The 27,356-nt window shown below is 32.4% G+C and overlaps 2 protein-coding genes across 2 annotated transcripts; one reads left to right on the plus strand and one right to left on the minus strand.

The window, feature by feature from the left end:
• The first annotated feature begins 4,512 nt into the window (after positions 1–4,512).
• On the plus strand, positions 4,513–15,639 carry LOC139877845 (uncharacterized). The gene is made up of 4 exons (XM_071865251.1): positions 4,513–4,569; positions 4,993–5,099; positions 15,125–15,201; positions 15,302–15,639. The coding sequence occupies exons 2-4, from the start codon at positions 4,999–5,001 to the stop codon at positions 15,427–15,429; spliced, it is 306 nt and encodes a 101-aa protein (XP_071721352.1). The 5' UTR covers positions 4,513–4,569; positions 4,993–4,998; the 3' UTR covers positions 15,430–15,639.
• A 446-nt stretch (positions 15,640–16,085) lies between these two features.
• Positions 16,086–18,588, minus strand: LOC139874443 (uncharacterized). Its single transcript, XM_071861876.1, has 2 exons — positions 18,068–18,588; positions 16,086–16,344 (listed from the first exon to the last, which is right to left on the minus strand). Exons 1-2 carry the CDS (start codon positions 18,586–18,588, stop codon positions 16,110–16,112), a joined length of 756 nt encoding a protein of 251 aa, XP_071717977.1. The 3' UTR covers positions 16,086–16,109.
• Positions 18,589–27,356: the final 8,768 nt, after the last annotated feature.

Consider the following 27,356-nt stretch of genomic DNA (forward strand, 5'->3'; position numbering starts at 1 on the left):
GTAAAACCGGATTTACGCCGTCGTAGTAACACCGCGGGCTGTTTTGGGTTAGTTAATTAAAAACTATGATAAACTTTGATTTAAAAGTTGTTATTCTGAGAAAATGATTTTTATTATGAACATGAAACTATATCCAAAAATTATGGTTAAACTCAAAGTGGAAGTATGTTTTCTAAAATGGTCATCTAGACGTCGTTCTTTCGACTGAAATGACTACCTTTACAAAAACGACATGTAACTTATTTTTTCGACTATAAACCTATACTTTTTCTGTTTAGATTCATAAAATAGAGTTCGATATGAAACCATAGCAATTTGATTCACTCAAAACGGATTTAAAATGAAGAAGTTATGAGTAAAACAAGATTGGATAATTTTTCTAATTTTAGCTACGTGAAAATTGGTAACAAATCTATTACAACCATAACTTAATCAACTTGTATTGTATATTATGTAATCTTGAGATACCATAGACACGTATACAATGTTTCGACCTATCATGTCGACACATCTATATATATTTCGGAACAACCATAGACACTCTATATGTGAATGTTGGAGTTAGCTATACAGGGTTGAGGTTGATTCCAAAATATATATAGTTTGAGTTGTGATCAATACTGAGATACGTATACACTGGGTCGTGGATTGATTCAAGATAATATTTATCGATTTATTTCTGTACATCTAACTGTGGACAACTAGTTGTAGGTTACTAACGAGGACAGCTGACTTAATAAACTTAAAACATCAAAATATATTAAAAGTGTTGTAAATATATTTTGAACATACTTTGATATATATGTATATATTGTTATAGGTTCGTGAATCAACCAGTGGCCAAGTCTTACTTTCCGACGAAGTAAGAATCTGTGAAAGTGAGTTATAGTCCCACTTTTAAAATCTAATATTTTTGGGATGAGAATACATGCAGGTTTTATAAATGATTTACAAAATAGACACAAGTACGTGAAACTACATTCTATGGTTGAATTATCAAAATCGAATATGCCCCTTTTTATTAAGTCTGGTAATCTAAGAATTAGGGAACAGACACCCTAATTGACGCGAATCCTAAAGATAGATCTATTGGGCCTAACAAACCCCATCCAAAGTACCGGATGCTTTAGTACTTCGAAATTTATATCATATCCGAAGGGTGTCCCGGAATGATGGGGATATTCTTATATATGCATCTTGTTAATGTCGGTTACCAGGTGTTCACCATATGAATGATTTTTATATCTATGTATGGGATGTGTATTGAAATATGAAATCTTGTGGTCTATTATTATGATTTGATATATATAGGTTAAACCTATAACTCACCAACATTTTTGTTGACGTTTTAAGCATGTTTATTCTCAGGTGATTATTAAGAGCTTCCGCTGTCGCATACTTAAATAAGGACGAGATTTGGAGTCCATGCTTGTATGATATTGTGTAAAAACTGCATTCAAGAAACTTATTTTGTTGTAACATATTTGTATTGTAACCATTATGTAATGGTCGTGTGTAAACAGGATATTTTAGATTATCATTATTTGATAATCTACGTAAAGCTTTTTAAACCTTTATTGATGAAATAAAGGTTATGGTTTGTTTTAAAATGAATGCAGTCTTTGAAAAACGTCTCATATAGAGGTCAAAACCTCGCAACGAAATCAATTAATATGGAACGTTTTTAATCAATAAGAACGGGACATTTCACTTTGTTCTTCACCCGTCACCTGAGCAACGCCTGAATTACTTTCCGGTATGGCAGCCGGAGATTCATCATCGCCTGAATTAACCTGCACAGACTCATCATCGCCTGAATTAACCTGCACATCGGACGAATCCGGAATAAACTCACCATCTTCAGTAGCATCTGCAGCATCGCCTGAATTAACCTGCACAGACTCATCATCGCCTGAATTAACCTGCACATCGGACGAATCCGGAATAAACTCACCATCTTCAGTAGCATCTGCAGCATCTGCAGACTCACAATAAAACGAATCATCGTAAACTGAATCGTTTATAATTCCATCAGAGGTACCCTGATTCTCATCCATACTTGACTGAACTTTTTCTCCCACACACGACATATTTGCAGGTTCTGATAAGTCCGAACGATTACTGGAGATGCCATGGGATTTATCCAAAACATCTCCGTCTTCCTCTTCAACCCGAGTCTTATTCACTTCGACCAAAGACCAAGATAATCGATCATTGTTAAAGCTAAAAACGAGATTGTGATTGTTCACCGAATTAGGAAGATTAATTTCGAAAAAATTGCCCCCGACATTGATCTCAATACGATTAGCCATGTGAAACTGAAACTCCTTGGATTCGTTTTTAAGACCTGCAAGCGAATCCTTGAAGCTTTTTCCTTCCCATTTAGTTGGATTAGACGTACCACGGATCCAAGGGGCCGGTGGAAAGTCATATGCATTCAGGTTGTTCTCATATTCCTTACTCGATGGACGGTTAGCCACACTCCTCTCCATAGCCTTGTATGCTCGAATCCATTTTCCATTAACTTGAATGGTGTTCAAGACTTTTGTGAAAGGTTCGATATCAGTGATGCCAACATATCGAACGTATTCGAAGCGTTGGCCACTCGACAATCTCTTACGTGCAAAATACACATCTTGAAGATCACCGTAATTCTCGAAGACTCTCCGGCACTCAACACGAGTCCATGTGTCCGGAAAGTTGAAAATCAAAAATGAAATTACTCGATTATCGCACGACTTAGTACACGAAAAGCCACTTGGCTTCGACATGAAGATTAAATCATCATCAGCCAGGAGCCTGGCCGGAACGATGAAGATTAACGGAGGAGAGTATGAGGAAGAGTTTTGGTGTTTTGATTAAAGGTGGATAATGAAAAAGAATTAAAACTGACCCACGAGTGTTGATAAAAAAAAGTCGGTGTATTTGCTCTTTGAGACATATGGTCGAACAGATGGTATGCAACTCAAAAAAAGGAAAGCTTAAATCAAATAAAGAGGATGAGATCCATTAGGTGATTAACAAATGCAAAGGAGAAGGGATGAAGATGTGATCAAGAAAAGAGAAAAAGTTAAAAGTTCATCGGAAGATTTTAAAAAAGATACGTTACTGGTTATCAACGAAGGAATCGATATATGGAGGATTGCATTTTGGCTACCTCCTTTAATTGGATTTCAACTTTCAAAATTATAAAGAGTGAAGTTAGGCGTTATATGAATGGGATTGAGAAAAATGGGCAGTGTTTGCAAGGTGAAGCTGGTATCAGTACTGATGTGATTAGTCGCATGGATATGAACAGAAATTGTTAGTGATAGTTTTGGTGATAGAAGGGAAATTGATTATACCAAACATAAATGAAGTCTAGGCTGAGTCCAGGACTCATTGGTTTCCCATCATTAACGACGCAAACATCACCTTGTTTCGAAATGATTTTAGGATCAATTTCTATGCGAGATTGGAACCCCGTACAATCTAAGTATGCTTTCTCTATTGAACAAGGAGTTGCGTTCGCAAGTGTCACCTTCCATTCTCCTTGTGCACTTGTCGGCTCTTGATGGACGGAGAGATCGTGGTGGTGGTCATCACCACAAACATCTATACAAATTACACACAATATGTTAACAAAAATGAATGATTAGAATATTAGTACGTAATATGTTTGTTAGTAGTATAATCGTGTACATACCTTTGCAGATAAGGCATAAAAAGACAAGTAAGCAAAGGTGTTTCATGATGCTTGAAATTAGATGATTAACTATATAGTCATGACACTTGGTTGATAATGAGAACTTATAAGAGGCTCAATATACTTATTTATTAATTACTCCGTAATATACTTACACAGTATACTCAATATACGTTAAATTTTTAATTTCAGTTATTACAAAATGAAAATAAATATTTTACCGTTTCAAATTAAAGCCAATTAATGCTTTGTTACTTTGAATTAAATGTTATTTACTCTAAGTGTTCACACATATAATAATTAATAATACTAATTAATAAGAGCACTTCCAACAATTACGAAATCACCAGGTCAATTAACTGTCAATAAACCGCCAACCATTGGCGCCGATGGCACCATTGCCCCATTCGTGCGACGATTTCAATCCATGAATGATTTTGTGAATGTGAAGCATATTGTATGGCGTGCTCTTAGACTTGTGATTTTTTTCTATACTTAATACGGAGGAGTAATACTCTATCCGTTTCTAAAAAGGTGTTTCATAAAAAATGTTAAATTTAAGATATGAATTTAAAATGTATAGATTGTTCTTTATATATAATCTGTTATAATCTGTTATCCCAAGTAATTAGCTTTCTTAATAAAGTATTATGAATAAATATGAATGAATAAATATTTTGGACTTAATCGGACCGAAGAGAATAAAAAGATGTAAACAAAATGTGCAAATAATGAAACTTAAGTGTGCAAAACACACTTCCTTATTCTTTCGGTTTATAAATTATAATTTTCCCCCGCCCATGTAGTAATATCATTCCTAAAACCCTCACGCCCACACTCAAATTAGGGTTTTTCAGACTTCTGCACACTTTCAAGAAACTAAGGTAATATATCGAATTAGGGTTATTCATATGAATTGAGGTGTTTTTGCTCACGCGTATTCATAAATTTGTAATCTTTTTTTTTGGTTATGTTCAAAACTGTTTGATATAATGTCTCAACCAATTTGTGTATATAATCTTTTCATACCCATTTATCCATCTCAAATTTGGTAAATTTTTTTAATTTTGAACATTAAATCGACAGTTTTTGTTTGAATTGAAGCTCTTTTACTTCAATCTTTGAACTGATAGTTGTGATGAATCTCCTCTTGTCAACATGAGTTTGAAATTGTGTTCGAATGCTTATATATGATTATGTATATATATGCACTCTGTTTACTTAGTTTTTTTTTGCAAATTGAATGAAAGTTGCAGTTTGTTTATTGTTTTAACACATAAATTTGTCTGCAGTTTAGCTTTTTGTAGTCAGAAATGGAACACAGGTCATATCAGGATCAATCAGCGTCGACGTTTTCTTTAGCCGATGAAGATCATACACTGGCAAACTCCCTAAGATTTGCTCTTAACCAAGAGTAAGTATACGCTTTCAAATTCTTGTGTGTTCACTTTTAGGTTATGGTAGTTTCAGTTTTTGTTATATGTTACAGTTGTAGATATACATTAATCGCACAAATTGCGACTTTGTTCATATTGGTTGAGCCTAGAGGTGTAAACGAGCCGAGCCAATCCGACCTTGGTACTGTTCTAGCTCGACACGTTTGGTATTCAGAAAGCTCGAGCTTGAGCTCGAGCTCAGCTCGTGATTTATGTTAAAAGCTCGAGCTCGGCTCGTGATGAGCTCGTTTATTTATAAAAATAAAACTTTAATCTGCTTTAGCTCGAATTAAGCTTGGCTCGTTGAGTAAAACTCGAGGTAATTAATGTATTTGGTTAAGCTCGTTACGGTTTTTAAGTTATAACATCTAAGTGAGTGGTGGTGCTGCGTATGAATATAAGAAATTACGTATTGATGGTTTCTACCGTATGGAAGAAACTTCAAATTATTGTGGGAAATTTTTGAAGAGTAATAGAATCATCAGATAGTAAGAATTTATATCTTAAAACTTAAATGGAAATTTTACTTATGAAGTTGCAAAATGAAATAGACTTTTATATAAACTTGGGAACAGAAATCGTCTCACATGACTACATATTGTCTATGCCTGCAGTAGGCCTGGCAAATGAAACCCAAAACCAATAAAACAGGTCCATTGGGTTTTATCTTTGACCCGTTTGGGTCCTTCTCTATAATAGACATCAAAGCAACTACAGACCCAATTGGGTCTTGAACATTTCTATTTCAATTATGATTGGATCTGAACGGGTCCTACATAGTCATCAATGAATCCTTTACGGGTTGTTATAATAATTCTCTGTTCAGGTGTTAAGTTTATTATTTATTATTCTTATTATATCATTTTTTAATATATCTATATAATCTATATAATATAATATATATATATATATATATATATATATATATATATATATATATATATATATATATATATATATATATATATATATATATATATATATATATATATATATATTATTGTTATAATTCAGTAGGCTTATAACTACCTTTAGTGGTTCTTGACTGTAGAAGGTATATAGAGATAGAGATACTGTAAAACGGAGAAAACAAAGGTTGAACAAAAGGTATGAGTAATTGGTTTTTTATTTATAAAAAAATGTACAATGAGAGTTTGGTGGCATTTGAAATCTAGAGAGAGAGAGTGTTTTTGTTAACCAAAAAATACATACAATAAACTCTAACTCAACACACCTATTTATACTCAAAATAAAATATACTATGCAATATCTATAATAATAATAAAATTATCATCCAATTATTACTTTTATAACACTCCCCCTTGGATGATAATTTTATTAGTGAATAACTAGTACTGCCTCGTTAAAAACCTTGCTAAAGAAAACCCTTTGGGATAAAACTTTAGCTAAGGGAAAAAGAGTGCAGCATAGAGTTGACTCCCCCTCAAGTAGGCAACGCCTGAGTTGTTACATCTTCTGAACATGCCTCATGCCAATATTATGAACGTGTGTTCTGAAAATAGCAGTTGGAAGTGCTTTGGTGAAAAGGTCAGCAGAGTTTTTGCTGGACTGAACATATCTCATTTCAATCTGGTTGTCCTTAATGAGATTTTGAGTGTATGAGAAGAATCTAGGGGGTATGTGTTTTGTTCGGTCACTTTTGATATACCCTTCTTTCATCTGTGTTATGCAAGCTACATTATCTTCATAGATAGTTGTTGAACTTTTATTGCGTTCTAGTCCACAAGAATCAGTAATGAGTTGTGTCATTGATCTCAACCAAAAACATTCCCGACTGGCTTCATGTAATGCAATTACTTCGGCATGATTTGATGATGTTGCAACAAGTGTTTGTTTTTGAGAACGCCATGATATTGCGGTACCTCCATTTAGGAATACATATCCATTTTGAGATTTAGCTTTATGTGGATCAGATAAATAACCTGCATCTGCATAACCAACCAAATCTTGTTTTGATTCGTTAGAATAAAATAATCCTAAATCAGTAGTTCCTCGAAGGTATCGAAATATGTGTTTGATCCCATTCCAGTGTCTTTTGGTAGGAGCTGAGCTGAACCTTGCCAACAAATTAACTGCAAAAGAAATGTCAGGTCTTGTACAATTTGTAAGATACATAAGAGCTCCAATTGCACTAAGATATGGTACTTCTGGTCCCAGGATATCTTCATGATCTTCACAGGGACGAAATGGATCAGTGTCAACATTAAGTGATCTAACAACCATAGGAGTACTTAATGGTTTTGCCTTGTCCATATTAAAACGTTTTAAAATCTTTTCAGTAAATGTTGTTTGATGTACAAGTAAACCATTAGGCATATGTTCAATTTGTAAACCAAGGCAATACTTGGTTTTTCCGAGATCTTTCATTTCAAATTCTTTCTTTAGAAGTTGAATGGCTTCGTGGATCTCTTTATTTGTACCTATGATATTAAGATCATCAACATAAACAGCTATGATCACATATCCGGATGTTGTTTTCTTAATGAAAACACATGGGCAAATAAGATTATTGGTATACCCTTTGCTTATCAAGTAATCACTTAATCGTTTATACCACATGCGACCCGATTGTTTCAACCCATATAAAGACCTTTGTAACTTGATTGAGTACATTTCTTTGGGTTTTGCATTGGTTGCTTCTGATACCTTAAATCCTTCAGGTATCTTCATATATATATCACTATCAAGTGATCCATAAAGATAAGCAGTCACAACATCCATGAGATGCATTTCTAAATTTTCAGAAACTGCCAGGCTGATTAAGTATCTAAAAGTAATTGCATCCATAACAGGAGAATAAGTTTCCTCATAATCAATTCCCGGTCTTTGAGAAAAACCTTGAGCTACAAGTCTAGCTTTATACCTTGTAACTTCATTTTTCTCATTTCTTTTTCGCACAAAAACCCATCTATATCCCACAGGTTTCACATCTTTAGGTGTGAGAATGATAGATCCGAAAACTTTTCTTTTATTGAGTGATTTAAATTCAGCTCGTATTGCTCCTTTCCAATGATCCCAATCATGTCTATTTTGACATTCCATGACAGATTTTGGTTCTGGATCATCATCATCATTCATGATGTCATATGCAACATTATATGAAAATATCTCATCAAGATTTTTCATTTCATTTCGGTTCCATAATATTTTTGAATGTGCGTAATTGATTGAAAATTCCGTATTGACATCATCAATCTCCTCTGCAGAAGGAGTATTGATTTGTAGTTCTTCTTGAACACTTTCTTTTACCTCATTATCAGCTGATTTTCTTTTTCGAGGATTTTTATCTTTGGAACCAATTGGTCTCCCACGTTTCTGGCGTGGCAAAGACTCAAGAATAACATTATTGCCAATTTTTGGAATTTCAATTCGAGCTGGAGCATTTGCTGCTGGTATATATGATTTAGTCACTCTTTTTGTATCTGTAAATGCATCAGGCAATTTATTTGCAAGTTCTTGCATATGCATTATTTTTTGAACTTCGATCTCGCATTCTTTTGTGCGAGGATCAAGATACATTAATTGAGGTTCACACCATGAAACATCATTTTCTTTATTTTTTATTTCTCCCCCTAATCTAGGGAATAATGTTTCATTAAAGTGACAATCAGCAAAACGTGCTGTAAAAACATCACCCGTCATGGGTTCAATATATCTTATTATTGAAGATGTTTCATATCCAACATATATTCCCATCCTTCTTTGAGGACCCATTTTAGTGCGTTGTGGTGGTGCGATAGGGACATAAACCGCACAACCAAATGTTCTAAGGTGGGAAATATTTGGCTGATGACCAAAAGCAAGTTGCAAAGGAGAATATGTATGACTTGCGCTTGGTCTAATGCGAATTAATGATGCAGCATGCAAAATTGCATGGCCCCATACAGATACTGGGAGTTTTGTTCGCATTATCAATGGTCTAGCTATTAGCTGCAATCGTTTAATTAATGATTCAGCTAAACCATTTTGTGTATGCACATGGGCAACGGGATGTTCAACAATAATCCCAATAGACATGCAAAAGTTATTAAATGCTTGAGACGTAAACTCACCGGCATTATCTAGTCTCACCCTTTTAATAGTATAATCAGGGAAATGTGCTCTCAATTTAATAATTTGAGCAAGAAATTTTGTAAATGCCATATTTCGACTTGATAATAGACAAACATGAGACCATCTACTAGATGCGTCTATTAGAACCATAAAATATCTAAATGGTCCACATGGTGGATGAATTGGTCCACATATATCACCTTGAATTCTTTCAAGAAACATTGGTGATTCTTTTTCAACCTTAAGAGGTGATGGTCTTATTATCAACTTTCCAAGTGAGCATGATGTACATGGGATAAGTGCATCATGAGGGATCCTTTGATCCGCCAATGGATGTCCATGTGTATTTTGTATTATTCTTTTCATCATTGTTGATCCTGGGTGACCTAATCTCTCATGCCACAAACTGATCATTACAAGATCACATAATTTTTCTTTAACTACCACATTTACTTCAGGTACATTTATATGTGTATAATGTAAACCAGAATGAAGTCTTGGTAGTTTTTCAATTACACGATTCTTATCAGTGATACTTAAATATTTTTCATTTTCTGTTGTCACTGACTGATAATCATATCCATTTTGGTATATGTCAGAGAAACTTAACAAATTTCTCTTTGACATGGGAGAAAATAAGGCATTATTTATCAGAAAATTCGTACCATTTGGTAACATGAATTTTGCCTTTCTCATTCCTTTTATTAAGTCCACAGGACCTGATATAGTATGTATAGTTCCTTCCGTTGCTTTCAAGTCTGTGAAATATTTTTTAGATTTGAATATGGTGTGAGTGGCACCACTGTCTGCAATACAAATATCTCCACCATTTGACTGATTTTTTACTCCAGCAGTATACATCATGAACTTCAAAAAAAAATATGAGAAACAAATAATGAGTATCAATATATTACATTCAAAACATGTTACAAACGATAGCACATAATAAGGAAATATGTAGTAAACTAGATATGGTGTAGATTGAAAATCTACAACCATTTATTTAACGAGAACATATAATAGGATATCTATATATATATATATAGATATTAGAAATTTATTCATTAAAGTAGTCACAAGTTGGCTCAGTGATTTTTGTATCAAGGTCATCCACAAGATTTGCTTCTTTTCCTTTTCCCTTTAGGGATTCTTGATACCGATTAACAGAATGCTGATTTGTTCGGCAGTTTTTAGACCAGTGGCCAATTTTACCACATCGGTAACAAGAATCTTCAACATTCTTTGAAGAGCCTTTTTCAACATTGTGATTTGTGGGATTGTATGGTGTTTGGATTTTATAATTTTGTGGATTATTATTTCTTTGTCCACGACCACGACCACCACGACCACGACCACCACCACGACCATTACCATAAGGGTGATTTCGAACATAGTTATGATTTTTATTATTGTTATGGTAATTTCCATGATGATGGTTTTGGCTAATATGGCTACGACCTCTTCCACGCCCTCGTCCATGTGCATTTCTTCTTTTATTATTATTATTATTATTGTTAATAGCATTAGCTTCAGGAAATGCTAGCGCACCGGTAGGACGAGATTCTTGATTTTTCATCAGTAATTCTTTATTAACTTCTGCAACTAAGAGATAAGTTTGAAGTTTGGAAAAAGTTTTATAATTCTGCAATCTTAAATTTTCTTGCACAGTTATATTTGCAGAATGCATTGTGGAGAAAGTTTTCTCCATCATATCAGCATCACTTATTTCTTGACCACAGAATTGAAGCTTTGAACGGATCTTGAACATGGCCGAGCTGTATTCACTTACCTTTTTGAAATCTTGGAACCTTAGATTTCTCCATTCTTCCCTCGCAGCTGGAAGTAATATTTCCTTTTGATTATCGAATCTACTCTTGATACTTTCCCATAAAACATGTGGATCTTTGATAGTGAGAAACATATGTTTTAAGGTGGTATCAATATGTTTGCGAATAAAAGCAATTGATTTTAATTTATCTTGATCGGAACAAGTATTATTTTCTTTTAAAGTTTCTAGAATACCCAATGATCCAAGATTTATTTCTACGTCCATAACCCATGATGTGTAGTTTGTTCCCGATACGTCTAAGGCATCAAACTCAAGCTTTGATAAGTTTGACATTTTCTATTTTCAGAAAGATGAACAACATAAATCATAATCATAATCATAATCATAATATTTTTTTTTTCGTAGATAAATAACAACATGCAATTAGAATTAGTTTAGATTCATAAGTAGTAAACAAAGTAATAATGGTATGATTACAAATAATAAAATCATAAGGGAATATAGGTTCATATTATATTATATTATTAATGATATTATTATAATATATATTAAGTTATAATATATATTATTATAATATACTTTTTCTTATTTTAACCTTTAAGATTTACTTTTAATAAAAATACAAACTACTTTTCTTATTTTAACTTTTAAGATTTACTTTTAATAAAAATACAAACTACTTTTTTTATTTTAACTTTTAAGATTTACTTTTAATAAAAATACAAACTATTTTTTCTATTTTAACTTTTAAGATTTACTTTTAATAAAAATACAAACTACTTTTTTTTATTTTAACTTTTAAGATTATAAATTTAAGAATAAACATTAGTATGCATGAAATAAATAATGATTAATTGCATAAGTAATCATAAATGTTAGATAACATATAAAGACCCCATCGTATTCGTATTGATCGGAATTAATCTTGACCCATGGTACCGTGTTGTCAAATGACGTGTTGCGTACATAAAGTACCGTGTTGTCAAATGACGTGTTGCGTACAATCATGAGGTCTTATTAACATAAATATAAATGTTAGTGAAGTTAATAAGAGTTAGATTACAGAAAATATAATTCAGGTGGTATAACCGACCATATATAACTTAAATAACATAAATATAAATGTTAGTGAAGTTAATAAGAGTTAGATTACAGAAAATATAATTCAGGTGGTATAACCGACCATATATAACTTAAATAACATAAATATAAATGTTAGTGAACATAACTGTAAATGTTAGTATACATAAATAAATGTTAGATAACATAAATGTAAATGTTAGTATACATAAATAAATGTTAGATAACATAAATGTAAATTAGGCGACAGTGTCGACCATATATCATTTAGGTGGTATAACCGACCATATATTAGTTAGGTGGCAGAGCCAACCATATTTAGTATAAATGTTGAGATAATCGTGCTGATAACGTGTTATAATTCAGTAGGCTTATAACTACCTTTAGTGGTTCTTGACTGTAGAAGGTATATAGAGATAGAGATACTGTAAAACGGAGAAAACAAAGGTTGAACAAAAGGTATGAGTAATTGGTTTTTTATTTATAGAAAAATGTACAATGAGAGTTTGGTGGCATTTGGAATCTAGAGAGAGAGAGTGTTTTTGTTAACCAAAAAATACATACAATAAACTCTAACTCAACACACCTATTTATACTCAAAATAAAATATACTATGCAATATCTATAATAATAATAAAATTATCATCCAATTATTACTTTTATAACAATTATATATATTACTATTACTGTTACTGTTACTGTTACTGTTACTGTTACTTACTATTACTATTACTACATAATATAAAAATATAAATATAATAAAAATTTTAACACTTAATCACTATGTACCATCGGCACGCGTTTTCGACTTGCGTTACGACGCGTGTTTTCGACCATCATTTTTCGACTTGCGATTTCGACGCACGTTTTCAAGGCGCTTTTCCGACCAGTGATTTCGGCGCGTTTTTCGACCAACGCTTTCGAGGCGTGTTTTCGACTAGGTGTTTTTCGACAAGCGTTTTTTACCCGCGTTTTTAGACGCGCGATTTCGATGCGCGTTTTCGATGCACGATTTTGAGTTGTTTTTCTTACGCGCGTATTCGACCAGCGTGTTTGGGGCACGTTTTCGAGGCGCGTGTTCGGTAGGATACATAAAAAAATACAAACAAGAACAATTTTACTAGTCCGACCCAATCGACCCGGGTCTTGACCCAAACCAACCCTGGTCTCGACCCAACCCGTTCGACCCATTTTAAATCTGACCCGTTTTTACCCATGACCCGTTTCGACCCAAACCCATTTGATCTTTGACCCAACTCGACTCATCTCGACCTGTTTGCCCGGTATAATGCCTGGAGTGGACAAATATATTAAATGAAATATTTGTATTACCAACACTAGGTAATACAAAAACAAAAAACAAAAAAAAATCAATGTGAATTTATAAGTTTAAATAAGGCACACAACACCCACTAAACCAGATGTATTACCTAAAATCTTAATCAACATCATATATCATATTGCGCTAAAGAGTAGTTTCTCGATAAGCAGTTTCGCAAAAATACAAAGAACTGACCAAATGTCATAAGCGAGTGTTGTGTATAAGTAGTGTGTATAAGTCTGATCCAAAAAGAACTTCGGGGGTCCGATACTTCATTGTCCCCATATGAAAAATAATCTATAATTTCAATAGAGGTCCTAAATCTTTGTGATCTTAGTGTAAAAACTTAAAAGAAACCAGTGACTTACGTTCGGAGTTTTAGGTTTTGCGGGAATATAAGATGTGCGCCAACCCAAAATCGGCGAACTTTATAACATTGGTTTTAATGTCTATTAATAATTTCTCGGGCTTTATATCACGGTGTATGATGCTATACTAATGATAGTGATTGAGTTTGCACAAGATTTGATGGAGAAACCACTGAATGTTTAAAGCGAAAAATGAAAAAGTTAGTATATGCTAGTACGCGTAACATATACAACTGAAATTTACTATATTCACATTTATGTACTTGCTCGCACACATGTGTCCATTGTGTCCAATGTCATAGATTTCATTGACATGGATTTACGTACGTACATGAAATTTTGTCCAGGGTTGTCAAAGGATCCTCATCGTGTAAAAGTGAGTTAGTAAATGTGGATACTGTAAATACCACCAGTTGTATATGCTACATAGTTAGCATATTTAATTTTTGCATTTTCGCTTTAAATTTACGGTGTATTTTTCATCAAATATTGTGCGGAATCAATCACTGTGATGATAGTAGCATTATACGTCGTGATCTAAAACCCTAGAATTTGTTACTTGACATCATAAGCAATGTTGTCAAGCTCACCGACTTTGGGTTGATTCGCATATTTTATATTCTCGCCAGACCCAAAACTCCAAACGCAAGTCACTGGTTTCTTTTAAGTTTTTACACTAACATTCAAGGATTTAGCACCTCTATCGATGTGATTTTTCAGATGGGGACAATGCAGTATCGGGCCCCTAAAGTTCTTTTAGGATCAGGCATTATACACACTGCTTCTGACATTTGGTCAGTTGGTTGTCTTTTTGCGGAGATGCTTACCGGGAAACTACTCATCACTGCAACTGTTGAATATAGTATGTTGATTAAGATTTTTATGTAATACATCTGTTTAGTGGGTGTTGCCTGCCTTTTTTAAACTTATGAATTCACATTAGTTTTTCTTTGTTTCTGAACATAAGTTCAAATGTTTTAAGATAATAGAAATCGTCTCACATCTTCTTTTTTAATTTATTATTGAAATTGATATAAACCACACCAGGTGTTTGAATTTCTTTTTATAATTTTGAATACCAGCAAGACCGTGTTATATACATTAAAATAGCAAACCTAAATATTCATGTATATACATTTATATTAGCTCGTTTAGGCTCGCGAGCTTGACATCTAAAGCTCGAGCTCGTTTATTAAACGAGCCCTAATTTACACTCGAGCTCGTTTAGGCTCGGCTCGAACCCATCTCGAGTAGCTCACGAGTAGCTTGGCTCATTTACAGATAGGGCCCTAATTTTTTTTTAGATCATATAACTTCTTCTGAAGTCTTTTTTTATTAGTTAATGATTGTATCAATTATTTGTGGTTACAGTCCAAGAGTTTCATTCTGCGGGTACAGCATTCCTCATCCTTCAGAGGCTCGTGTAAACATAAGAGTCCAGACAACAGGTACATATATGCATCGAGTTATATCTAGTTATTTTCAAGATTTATTGTATATTGACTTTGACTTTGACTTTGACTTTGATTATATGCTTTTGTTATGTAGGTGATCCAGCAAAGGAAGTATTGAAAGATTCATGCCAAGATATCATGCTGATAGGTCAGCATGTTCAGAGCACCTTTGACCAAGCCGTTGCCGATTTCAAAAACAATCAAGGTTCTTCAAGCGAGTAGATTAAGATCTCTATATTTTAATAAGTTGGAAACTTTATTGATTAATTTGTAATCTCTATGTGTTATACTGATTGTTTTTTGTCTCAGTCCATATCTTTGTTTCTTCTCATTATGCGTACTTATAAATCGGTTGGTTCGTGATATCTTGTTACTCCGTATGAAAGAGTAAAGTGTGTTTAATAGTTTAAACGAACAAGTAAACAGATTTAACGTCACAAAGTTTATGTAGAATTTTTCAGAATCATTTTTAATCAAACGGTTAGATTGTTTTGTTATTGATAGTTACGGTTACTGATCATAAAATACTCTGGACTGTTTTAGACCTAGTTAATTATCACTTGCTTTGGTGTGTTACTTAACCCACCCATTTTGCCACCTTGCCTCAAACCATACCTACGATAAAACTTTGTATCTTATTTTCTGATTCTACACAAACAGTGATAAGTTAACCTGCCCATTTTGACACCCCCGTATCATATGTAAATGACAGCTTTAGAATTTCATTCTGATTGTACTCGAAAATCTTGTTAAGGTTATACTTCCGGATTTGAAAGTATATACATTTATGTGACCGTTGATCTGATTTCATTTATGTGACCGTTGATCTGATTTATTTAAACATCGAGAAACATATATAGCCTCCTCTCAAAACTCTTTTTTTTCTCGGCAAATAATAAAAATTAAGGCAATAAATTAAATCGAAATAGCCAAGAAATGATGAATGCTAAAACCATGCAACCCAGCAAGATATTTATGATTCTGCGGCCCCGCCAGAAAGTCCGTGCCTCGGTAGGGACCACCATGGGTGCTGTGACTGATCGGTCCAATCGCTCAGTTTCATTGTTAGCGTTGCTCGTCTCATTTGTCTGATCCCCACCGACATTTTGTGCCGTGATACCACAGATCTCACAGGTCCTGGGTCATTAAAATATATTAAGCGCAGAAACATTAGAACAGTCAAAATTAACTCTTTCATGTGGTACATTAGTAAATATACACTTGGTTACATTTACTATGGGTCAATTTGGGGGGTTGTTTATCTAAAAATATTGAATTGGTCCAACCCTCAAACCAAAATGTTTAATGGAACAAGTCAAACAAATTGAAAGTCGTCCAAAGTACATTACTTTTGTTCAAAGATCTAGTTTACATTTATAATTATATATTTGTATAATCATATTTAACACATTAATTATCTCGAAAGACAAAATTATATGCAGTTTTAGGCAAACAGAATTAGTGAAAATTAAGAATTTATTTCCATTTCTCCTAAAAAAGTGCTCCCCCTTGATTAGCCCCCATCAATCAAATATATATATTGATATTGATATTGATATTGATTGATGATAAAAACCTGGATAGGACTTGAGAAACAAGTGTACAAGAGTCAGGTTTATATTTGACTATAGATTCGTTTTGATAATAATTCATGGCCGAAAAACACATTTTTGAGCGATTTAGTCGTCTTTTTTTTAAATCGTGTATTTTTTCGAGATCTATCTGTTGGCAAACTGCCGTAGGCGGTTTGTCTCAAATATTTTTCGAAACGAGGCCTCGAAAACCTTCAATTAGCACAAGCAATAGCAAAGACATAATACAACCTCAATAGTAGCATAAATATGACAATTGGCGAGAGAAACAGGGAAGATGCCATACATATGATAATTGGCAAAAATATATAGAGCTCACAAATTATAAACAAATTAAAACAAATTAGGTAGGCATATAATATAAAATATAAATAAATATACATAATATTCTTTATTATAGCATAAATAAAACACATATAAGTTGTTTCAGGTTAGGTAACCTCACATCTTAACAAACAAGATTCCATTACCATGACTTATGAGTAGATTACCATACATATAGATCCAAGAGTAGGTTGTACTTATATTATTGTTGATCGCCTGTGCATCATCAAACATGATGTCGAACTTAATTCGAATTCAAAATTCACACCAACTGTAAATCAAAATAAACGAGATCATCTCAAATAAGACATGCTCATTGATTTGGCTTTTTAAGTAGCTAAAAAGATGTTTTTTCATATTATCACGGACTAATTATTAGCATACATTTAGCCTACTTTTTATGTCACGCGTATATAATAATTAAAAAAATTAGGATTAGACACCAAGAGGGTAGGCAAATGATCAACAAATGACAAAACTAATTATTCAACACATCAACATCTTGATTAACAGAACTATTTCTTGAAACTTAATAGTGTCTAATTTATTTATTAAATTATAAATAAGAAAGGTTCAATAATGTAAAAATTGTGACATTTCAATTGTATCCAAGCTTAAAAATTCAAATATGATTGACTTATAAATCAAGTTACAATATAGTTATTAATCTGATAATTGTTAATTGTGCATTATTTTTTTAAACTTAAAAAGGGAGAATTTCAGGTGGCTGCACAAAATGTCAATTAGTACTCGTAAACCTAAACCTTTGTCAAATTCTTTTTACAGCAATAGTCAAACCTAAAGTCAACTGTATCAACTATCAAATGTAGTAAAAGATAGTTCATCGCTCCTATACAGACATATAAATATAAATATAAATATAAATATAAATATAATTAATAATATTAATAATATTATGTAATGTATATTAGATGAAGACTTACATATTTCCTCTGATTTTGAACCATGTTTCTGCACATTGTTTATGAGCAGTTCCCAAATCCCCTTTACAATTACACCCTAACTCAATGAAACCATCACCACCGCCATCACCGTCGTAATCCACCGACGAATCACCACCGTTACATTCAAAATTCAAGTGACAAATTCTACACTGCATATCATTCTTCACTAAAAAATGCACTTTCATTTCCAGTTCACCACTCTCCAAATCAATTTCATCACAAGATGATTCCATACGACTATGATTAAACGAAAAGATACCAGAAGATCCACATTCATCTCCGGCGACGGAAGAGTCAATCTGCGCCGACGACTGGGCGTCGGAATCAGATAGTCCAAAGCTACTGCCGCCGCCGTCAGCAGCTACAGCAGCTGGTTCTGCATGAGATGGACGCCGTCGATGGCCAGAACGAGGACGGCGCCGGCGCCGGCGAGGTGGATGAGGTAAGGTTCCGGAGGAAGGTGGTTGGATGGTGTTGAAATTGTCGATTGTTGAAGGCATTTGGGGAATTTGAGTAGTGTAGAAATGGTGGTATGTACGTATGTATAGGTAAGTGGGTGAGTGTCAGTGTTGAAATAAAACGGAAAATAATAAAAGGATTTATGTTATAAAAGTAATAATTGGATGATAATTTTATTATTATTATAGATATTGCATAGTATATTTTTTTGAGTATAAATAGGTGTGTTGAGTTAGAGTTTATGGTATGTATTTTTTTGGTTAACAAAAACACTCTCTCTCTCTCGATTCCAAATGCCACCAAACTCTCATTGTACATTTTTCTATAAATAAAAAACTAATTACTCATACCTTTTTTTCAACCTTTGTTTTCTCAGTTTTACAGTATCTCTATCTCTATATACCTTCTACAGTCAAGAACCACTAAAGGTAGTTATAAGCCTACTGAATTATAACACGTTATCAGCACGAAAAGCTTAGTGTAATTAAAAGATATCTCAAACGATCACGAATCACTAATCAAGGTATGAAATTATTAATAATTTTCAGACTCGAATATATCAAATTTTGGACTACTAACATTTATATTTATGTTATTTAAGTTATATATGGTCGGTTATACCACCTGAATTATATTTCTATAATCTAACTTTTACTAACTTCACTAACATTTATATTTATGTTATTTAAGTTATATATGGTCGGTTATACCACCTGAATTATATTTCTGTAATCTAACTTTTACTAACTTCACTAACATTTATATTTATGTTATTTAAGTTATATATGGTCGGTTATACCACCAGAATTATATTTTCTGTAATCTAACTCTTATTAACTTCACTAACATTTATATTTATGTTAATAAGACCTCATGATTGTACGCAACACGTCATTTGACAACACGGTACTTTATGTACGCAACACGTCATTTGACAACACGGTACCATGGGTCGAGATTAATTCCGATCAATACGAATACGACGGGGTCTTTATATGTTATCTAACATTTATGATTACTTATGCAATTAATCATTATTTATTTCATGCATACTAATGTTTATTCTTAAATTTATAATTTTAAAAGTTAAAATAAAAAAATAGTTTGTATTTTTATTAAAAGTAAATCTTAAAAGTTAAAATAAGAAAAAGTAGTTTGTACTTTTATTAAAAGTAAATCTTAAAAGTTAAAATACAAAAAGTAGTTTGTATTTTTATTAAAAGTAAATCTTAAAAGTTAAAATAAGAAAAAGTAGTTTGTATTTTTATTAAAAGTATATCTTAAAAGTTAAAGTAAGAAAAAAAAAAGGGGATGGTAAAATGGAATAGTTTTTTTGTCAAAAATGAAGTATTGAAAATGAAGTGGTCTCCTTCTATAACTAAAAAAAATATATACTTTTATCAAATGAATTTTTTTGTGGCCGACAATTTCAAACACGAGTCCGTGTTTAGTTTATCAAGAATATCTCTTGCTTTGGTGAAAGGTCACGATCACGATATCAGGTGTTGTGAAAGAATTAAAAAATTGGTCAAGTGGCCTTTTAAAAACTAGAAAAAAAATTTAAACAAAAAGTTTTTTTTAAATATTTATAATTTACGGGTAACGTAAAAAAAGGGAAGTTTTTTTTAAAAAAAAAAAAATAAAGAAAGTGTTTAAATGAGTTTTACAGAAAGGGGGAAAGCAAAGTAAAAAAAAAACTTTTTTCCAAACAAAGGTAAATGAAAGTAGGACTTAATACAAGAAAAAAGTAAACATCTCCTGGACGTGATAAAATCTATCAATGATAAGTATTAGACTTGATGAGCTAAATGTGACAAAAATGTTTCAACATGTCTTATGTTAATTTTCTAAAATAAGTTATTATTATTCCGAGTTTAACACATATACATATGATAATTAAAAACAACCTTTTTGTTCTTATGTAGTGTTGGGTTGCAATTTTGGTTGTATGCCATAATTCCATCCAGTAGAGTGACAATAGAAAACTTTTGATGATAATCAATAAAAAACTTTTTTCCAAACTTGTCAAATGTTTTGTTAAAAACGTGACCGTTGAAAAAAGGAGGTTGAATAATAAAACTTAAAAAATAAATTATTTTTTTAAGAGTGTGCATCAAAATGGCCCGTTTAATAATGGGGAGTAAAAATATAGTCAAATTGTTTCAACGAACAAGAGTTCAATTGGATGTCTCTTAAAAAAAATCCGCGGGTACGGGTGATGGATCCAATGGATCCGCATCCACGACCCGCGGGTGCTATCCCTAATTGTGACAAGTACAAATCAACTAAAAGTCTAAAAATAAATGCTCTTATAGGGACCAAATGTTCACAATAATTGCCTAAGCTAGATATGAAACAAATAGTTCATAAAAAAAAAGGTCGTTGTGCGTTTTCGGGATGATAGCCGAAATACACTTACAAAAGTAGGTCAGCCGTCAATTCTTTATGGCCATATCAACGTAGATCAATAAAATCATTTATGGTTTTGATAAAAGATTAATTAAAAATTAATTGTTTTTTGGTCTTGGATTCTCGGTAACAAAAGCAAAGGTTGTTTTTGGTTGCCACAACAAACAAGACAGAGGTTGTTGACTTTTGTTGTTAAACATGGCACAAGTGAACAATAACAATAGATTATTGTTTTTGAAAAGAATAATGATGCGTTAATTTTATTGTATAAAATAAAATTAAAGAAAATGGTTTTCATTGATGACTATGAACAAACGCAAACAAAGTGTTTGTGGTATTTGGTGATTAAAAAAAAGTGCATCTAAAGCTTCTACTGAAAATAATATGCATCTAAAGCTTCTACTGAAAATTAATGTGCAAGGTACAACGTATAACTATATGGTCAAATTCATTTGAGCCTTCGGAGTCACAAGTATATGATGTATATATATATTACTCAATTAACAAAATAGTAAATCTAAATTAATTCATATGAATAGTAAAACGAAATTACTTAATTTACTATTCACATAAAAAAGCGCATATGATAAAAAGCGCATCGCATATGATAAGCGCATATGATAAAAAGCGAATATGATGAAAAGCACAACGCATATGATGAAAATCGCATATGATTAAAAGCGCATATGGTGAAAAACACAGCGCATATGATTAAAAGCGTATATGGTGAAAAGGATATATGATAAAAAAAAAACACATATGGTGATTTATAAAAAAAAAAAAAAAAAACACATATGGTGATTAATGGAAAGCACATATGGTGATTAATGAAAAGTATATTGTGAAAAATAATCACAAATGTTTCTTGAAAGAATTCAAGGTAAGATATATGAACCAATTCATCCATCATATGAACCATTTTGATATTTCATGGTTCTAATAGACGCATCTAGCGGATGGTCTCATATTTGTATGTTATCAAGCCGTAATATGGCATTTGCAAAGTTTCTTGCACAAATTATTAAATTGAGAACACATTATTCTGATTACACCATTAAAAGAATCAGACTTGATAATGCTGGTGAGTTAACATCTCAAGCATTTAATGATCATTATATATCTACAGGGATTGTTGTTGAACATCCAGTTGCTCATGTGCATACACAAAATTGGTTTAGCTGAATCAATAGATAAACGCTTACAGCTAATAACTAGACAATTGATAATGAGTACAAATCTCTCAATATTTATATGTGGACATGTAAATTTACATGCTGCGACATTAATTCGCATTATACCATGTGAAAGTCGTAAATATTTTCACTTAATACTTGATTTTGGCCAAGAGCCAAATATTTTCTACCTTAAAACATTGGTTGTGCAGTGTATGTTCCAATTATATCACCACAACACAATAAAATGGTTCTTCAAAGAAAGATGATAATATATTTTGGATATAAAACATCTTCAATCATAAGATATATTGAACCCATGATGGGTGATGTTTTTACAGCACGTTTTGCTGATTGTCATTTTAATAAAACATTGTTCCCTAGATTAGGGGGAGAAATAAAAATAAAAAATAAAATGATGCTTCATGATGTGAACATCAATTAAGGTATATTGAACTCGCAAAAAAGAATGTGAAACGAAAGTCCAAAAATAATGCATATGCAAGAACTTGCAAATTAATTACTTTATGCATTTACAGATATAAAAAAGTGACTAAATCATATATACCAGCGATAAATGCTCCAGCTCGAACTGAAATTCCAAAAGCTGGCAATAATGTCACTGTTGAGTCTTTGCCACGCATCAAACGTGGAAGATCAATTGGTTCCGAAGATAAAAATCCTCGAAAAAGAAAATCAGCTGATAATGAGGTAAGAGAAAGTGTTCAAGAAGAACCACAAATCAATATTCCTTCTGCAGAGGATATTGGTAAATGTAAATACTAAAATTGCGATAAATTATGCAATATTATGGAACCGAAATGAAACTAAAATCTCTATGAGATATTTTCATATAATGTTACGATGACATCATGAATAAAGATGATGATCTGGAACTAAAATCTGTCATTGAATATACAAAATGGACATGATTGAGCTCAATGGAAAGGAGCAATAAGAGCTGAATTAGAATCGCTCGATAAAAGAAAAGTTTTCGGATCAATCGTTATCACTTTTAAAGATGTGAAACGTATGGGATACAAATGAATTTTTATCCGAAAAGAAATGTGCAAATGAAGTTACAAGGCAAAACTAGACTTGTAACTCAATATTTCCCACAAAGACCAGAAATGAATTAGGAGGAAAAATTATCCTCCTGTAATGGATACAATTACTTATTAGATACTTAATCAACCTGGTAGTTATTTAAATGCATCTCATGAATGTTGTTACTACTTATCTGTATGGATCACTTAATAGTGATATATATGAATATACCTAAAGGGTTAAGGTATCATAAGCATCTAATGTAAAACCCAAGGGAATATATTCCATTAAATCACAAAGATTTCTAAGTGGGTTTATACAAACGGGACGTATGTGGTATAACCGATTAAATGACTACTTGATAAAAAAAAGGGTATAAATATAAACTTATTTTGCACGTATGTTTTATAAAAACAATGTTCGGATATGAGATCGTAGTTGTTTATGTCAATGTTCTTAACATCATATGAACAAATAAAGAGATCTATGAAATCATTCAACTTCTAAAGAATTATTTTGAAATGAAAGATCTTGAAAAAACCAAGTATTACCTTGGATTGCAAATTGAGCATATGCCTAATGGTTTACTTGTACATCAAACAACTTATACCAAAAAGATTTTAAAACATTTTTTTTAAAGACAAACTCATTGTTGTTAGATCACTCAATATTGACACTGATCTATTTCATCCCTGCGAAGATCATGAAAATTTTAACAGATCGGAAGTTCTATATTTTAGTGCAATTGAGGTTCTTATGTATCTTATAGATTATACAAGATCTGACATTTCTTTTGCAGTTAATTTGTTGACAAGGTTCAGCTCAGCCCCTACCAAAAGACATTGGAATGGGATCAAACAAATAGTTTGATACCTTCGGGGAACTACTGATTTATAATTATTTTATTCTAACGAATCAAAACAAGATTTGGTTGGTTATGCAGATGCAGGTTATTTATCTGATCCACATAAAGCTAAATCTCAAAATGGATATGTATTCCTAAATGGAGGTACCGCAATATCATGGCGTTCTCAAAAAACAAACACTTGTTGCAACATCATCAAATCATGCCGAAGTAATTGCATTACATGAAGCCAGTCGGGAATGTTTTTGGTTGAGATCAATAACACAACTCATTACTGATTCTTGTGGACTAGAACGCAATAAAAGTTCAACAACTATCTATGAAGATAATGTAGCTTGCATAACACAGATGAAAGAAGGGTATATCAAAAGTGACCGAACAAAACACATACCCCCTAGATTCTTCTCATACACTCAAAATCTCATTAAGGACAACCAGATTGAAATGAGATATGTTCAGTCCAGCAAAAACTCTGCTGACCTTTTCACCAAAGCACTTCCAACTGCTATTTTCAGAACACACGTTCATAATATTGGCATGAGGCATGTTCAGAAGATGTAACAACTCAGGCGTTGCCTACTTGAGGGGGAGTCAACTCTATGCTGCACTCTTTTTCCCTTAGCTAAAGTTTTATCCCAAAGGGTTTTCTTTAGCAAGGTTTTTAACGAGGCAGTACTAGTTATTCACTAATAAAATTATTATCCAAGGGGGAGTGTTATAAAAGTAATAATTGGATGATAATTTTATTATTATTATAGATATTGCATAGTATATTTTTTTTGAGTATAAATAGGTGTGTTGAGTTAGAGTTTATGGTATGTATTTTTTTGGTTAACAAAAACACTCTCTCTCTCTCGATTCCAAATGCCACCAAACTCTCATTGTACATTTTTCTATAAATAAAAAACCAATTACTCATACCTTTTGTTCAACCTTTGTTTTCTCAGTTTTACAGTATCTCTATCTCTATATACCTTCTACAGTCAAGAACCACTAAAGGTAGTTATAAGCCTAGTGAATTATAACAATTTACAGTTTTCTTTCTTTTGTTCATAAGTTTGTCAGACAAAGAAGACTTGTGGGCCCTTTTACCTTTTTTTAGAAAATAAAAATTACTCCGTATATTAATTTTATTATTTGGTGGATAATATGGTTAGATTCAGCCCATTGGATATAATTCTAATTAAAGAAACTTGGGTCAAAAGCCCAATTAAGAAATAGGGATATTACAAACGGAAAGTGATCTTCGATATCATTAACCCCTTTCTAACAGACAAAAGTAATTAACCCCTTTTCTAATAGACAAAGTGATTAACCCCTTTGATGAACACTTGAACCCTTAATTGTTTCCTATTATACGTAGGAATTGATATACTATACAGTACAGTATAACAAGTTAATTTGAGAGATTTGTCATTATCCACAACATTTGTGGGAGATTTATCATTGCCCACAACAAATCGGTTGAAGTTAACATCACCTTGACGAAAAATTGCGTGATGGGGTTTCTTTATGACTACTATCTTATCTTATTATAACCAATAGTCTATTGTTTGGGATCATAAGATTGTCACAAGATGCTTAGGTTAGGTTCAAATATCACAAGCAGTATGTATTAAAATGGCCAGCGAAACGACGAAAACGATTAAGGAATAACCCGATTAGGCCGCGTACATTGAGTAAAAATGTTCAACCTATCCGTGTAGCTTTAACAATGAAACCTTGTCAGTTTATTCGTTTACACTGATTATCGTATAAATTCTTCTCGTTTGCAGCCATATAAGGACATCGAATCGTTGGGCTAAAGCAGGACGGTCTATAAAACTGTAAGTTTAGAGAAAATGTGTACAAATTTCAACACTACGAAAAAATTAAAAACAAGTAGTTAGGTGCAAATTACAATTAACCCAAAAGGCATAATGAACTGAAAAAGAACATAACACACCACGTTAGACTTGTGTAAAAACGTGATAACCCAATTTCACCTCAAAAAACATCTGTAAAAGTATAAGTATACAGGCATCAAGCATGTAATGTATAAAATAACCTACATGCTACATTACAAGTAGGGATGGCAATGACCACCCGATCCGATGGATATCCATCCGATCCACCCTCTACATGATGGATATGGATGAACCTAAATGAATATGGATACGGATATGGGTGAACCTAAATGGATATAGATATGGACATGGATGAAAAATTTCATCCATGGATATATCCATTAAAACCCGAAATACATATACAAATACATAAATATAGATATATGTATACATATTTACTATTAAAAATACATTTACCGTTAGATTTACATTTTGCTTTCAAATTTATAATTAAATAACTATATATATTACAATAAAACACGTATATTTAACAAAATAAACATACAAATTATATTTTTACTCTTTCATAATCTACGTTTAATAGCAAGTTCAACAAATTGTGTTCTACCTTCGACAAATATCACACGTCTTGTGAATAAATTTTAATTATGGTCATGTAATATTTATTTTCATTATATTACGTTTTTGTTTTCATCGCATATTAGGGAATATTATAACAATTTTTTAACATCCATTGGATATCCATTAACCCGCTTAATCCAGTGGATATGGATATGGATGGATGAACAAAAATTAAATGGATATAGATATGAATATGGATGAACAAAAACTAAATGGATATGGATATGGATACGGCATCACCCGATCCATATCCGATCCATTGTCATCCCTAATTACAAGTAGACCTGGCAATTGTGACCCATACACTCAAATTCGGGTCAAATGGGTCAAGCTTTCAGGTCAATTGGGTCTTGAGAAAAATTAAGCTTAACAATGTAAATCAAAACTTAAAAAAGATCCAAATGAGTTTCTCTCCAACCTATTGAGTCCTATACAAAAAATGAAGGAACGGGTCTAATGGGTATCAATACTCAAAGATCAATAAATAAAAAATGGGTCTAATGAGTTTTGTGAATGGGTCTAATGAGTCGAGCACAAAAAGTTTCATCAGTCAAAAATTTATGAAAGCATTCATGGTTATATCATTTATTATGTATATTAATAGTTGTTATGTATATATAATAAATAATAATAACTAAAATAATATAATAAATGTAAAACAAGCGATGTAACCCATTTGACCCAACTGACCTGTGACCCGTTTCAACCCGTTACCCAACCCAACCTGACCCATTTTGACCCGTTTAAAAAATTGACCCGTTTGACCTATGACTCATTTCAACCCAAAACTATTTTGACCCGTTACTCAAACCGACCCAATTTGACCCGTTTGCCAGGCATAATTACAA

The sequence above is a fragment of the Rutidosis leptorrhynchoides genome, chromosome 11 (genome assembly GCF_046630445.1).
Source record: "Rutidosis leptorrhynchoides isolate AG116_Rl617_1_P2 chromosome 11, CSIRO_AGI_Rlap_v1, whole genome shotgun sequence".
NCBI lineage: Eukaryota > Viridiplantae > Streptophyta > Magnoliopsida > Asterales > Asteraceae > Rutidosis > Rutidosis leptorrhynchoides.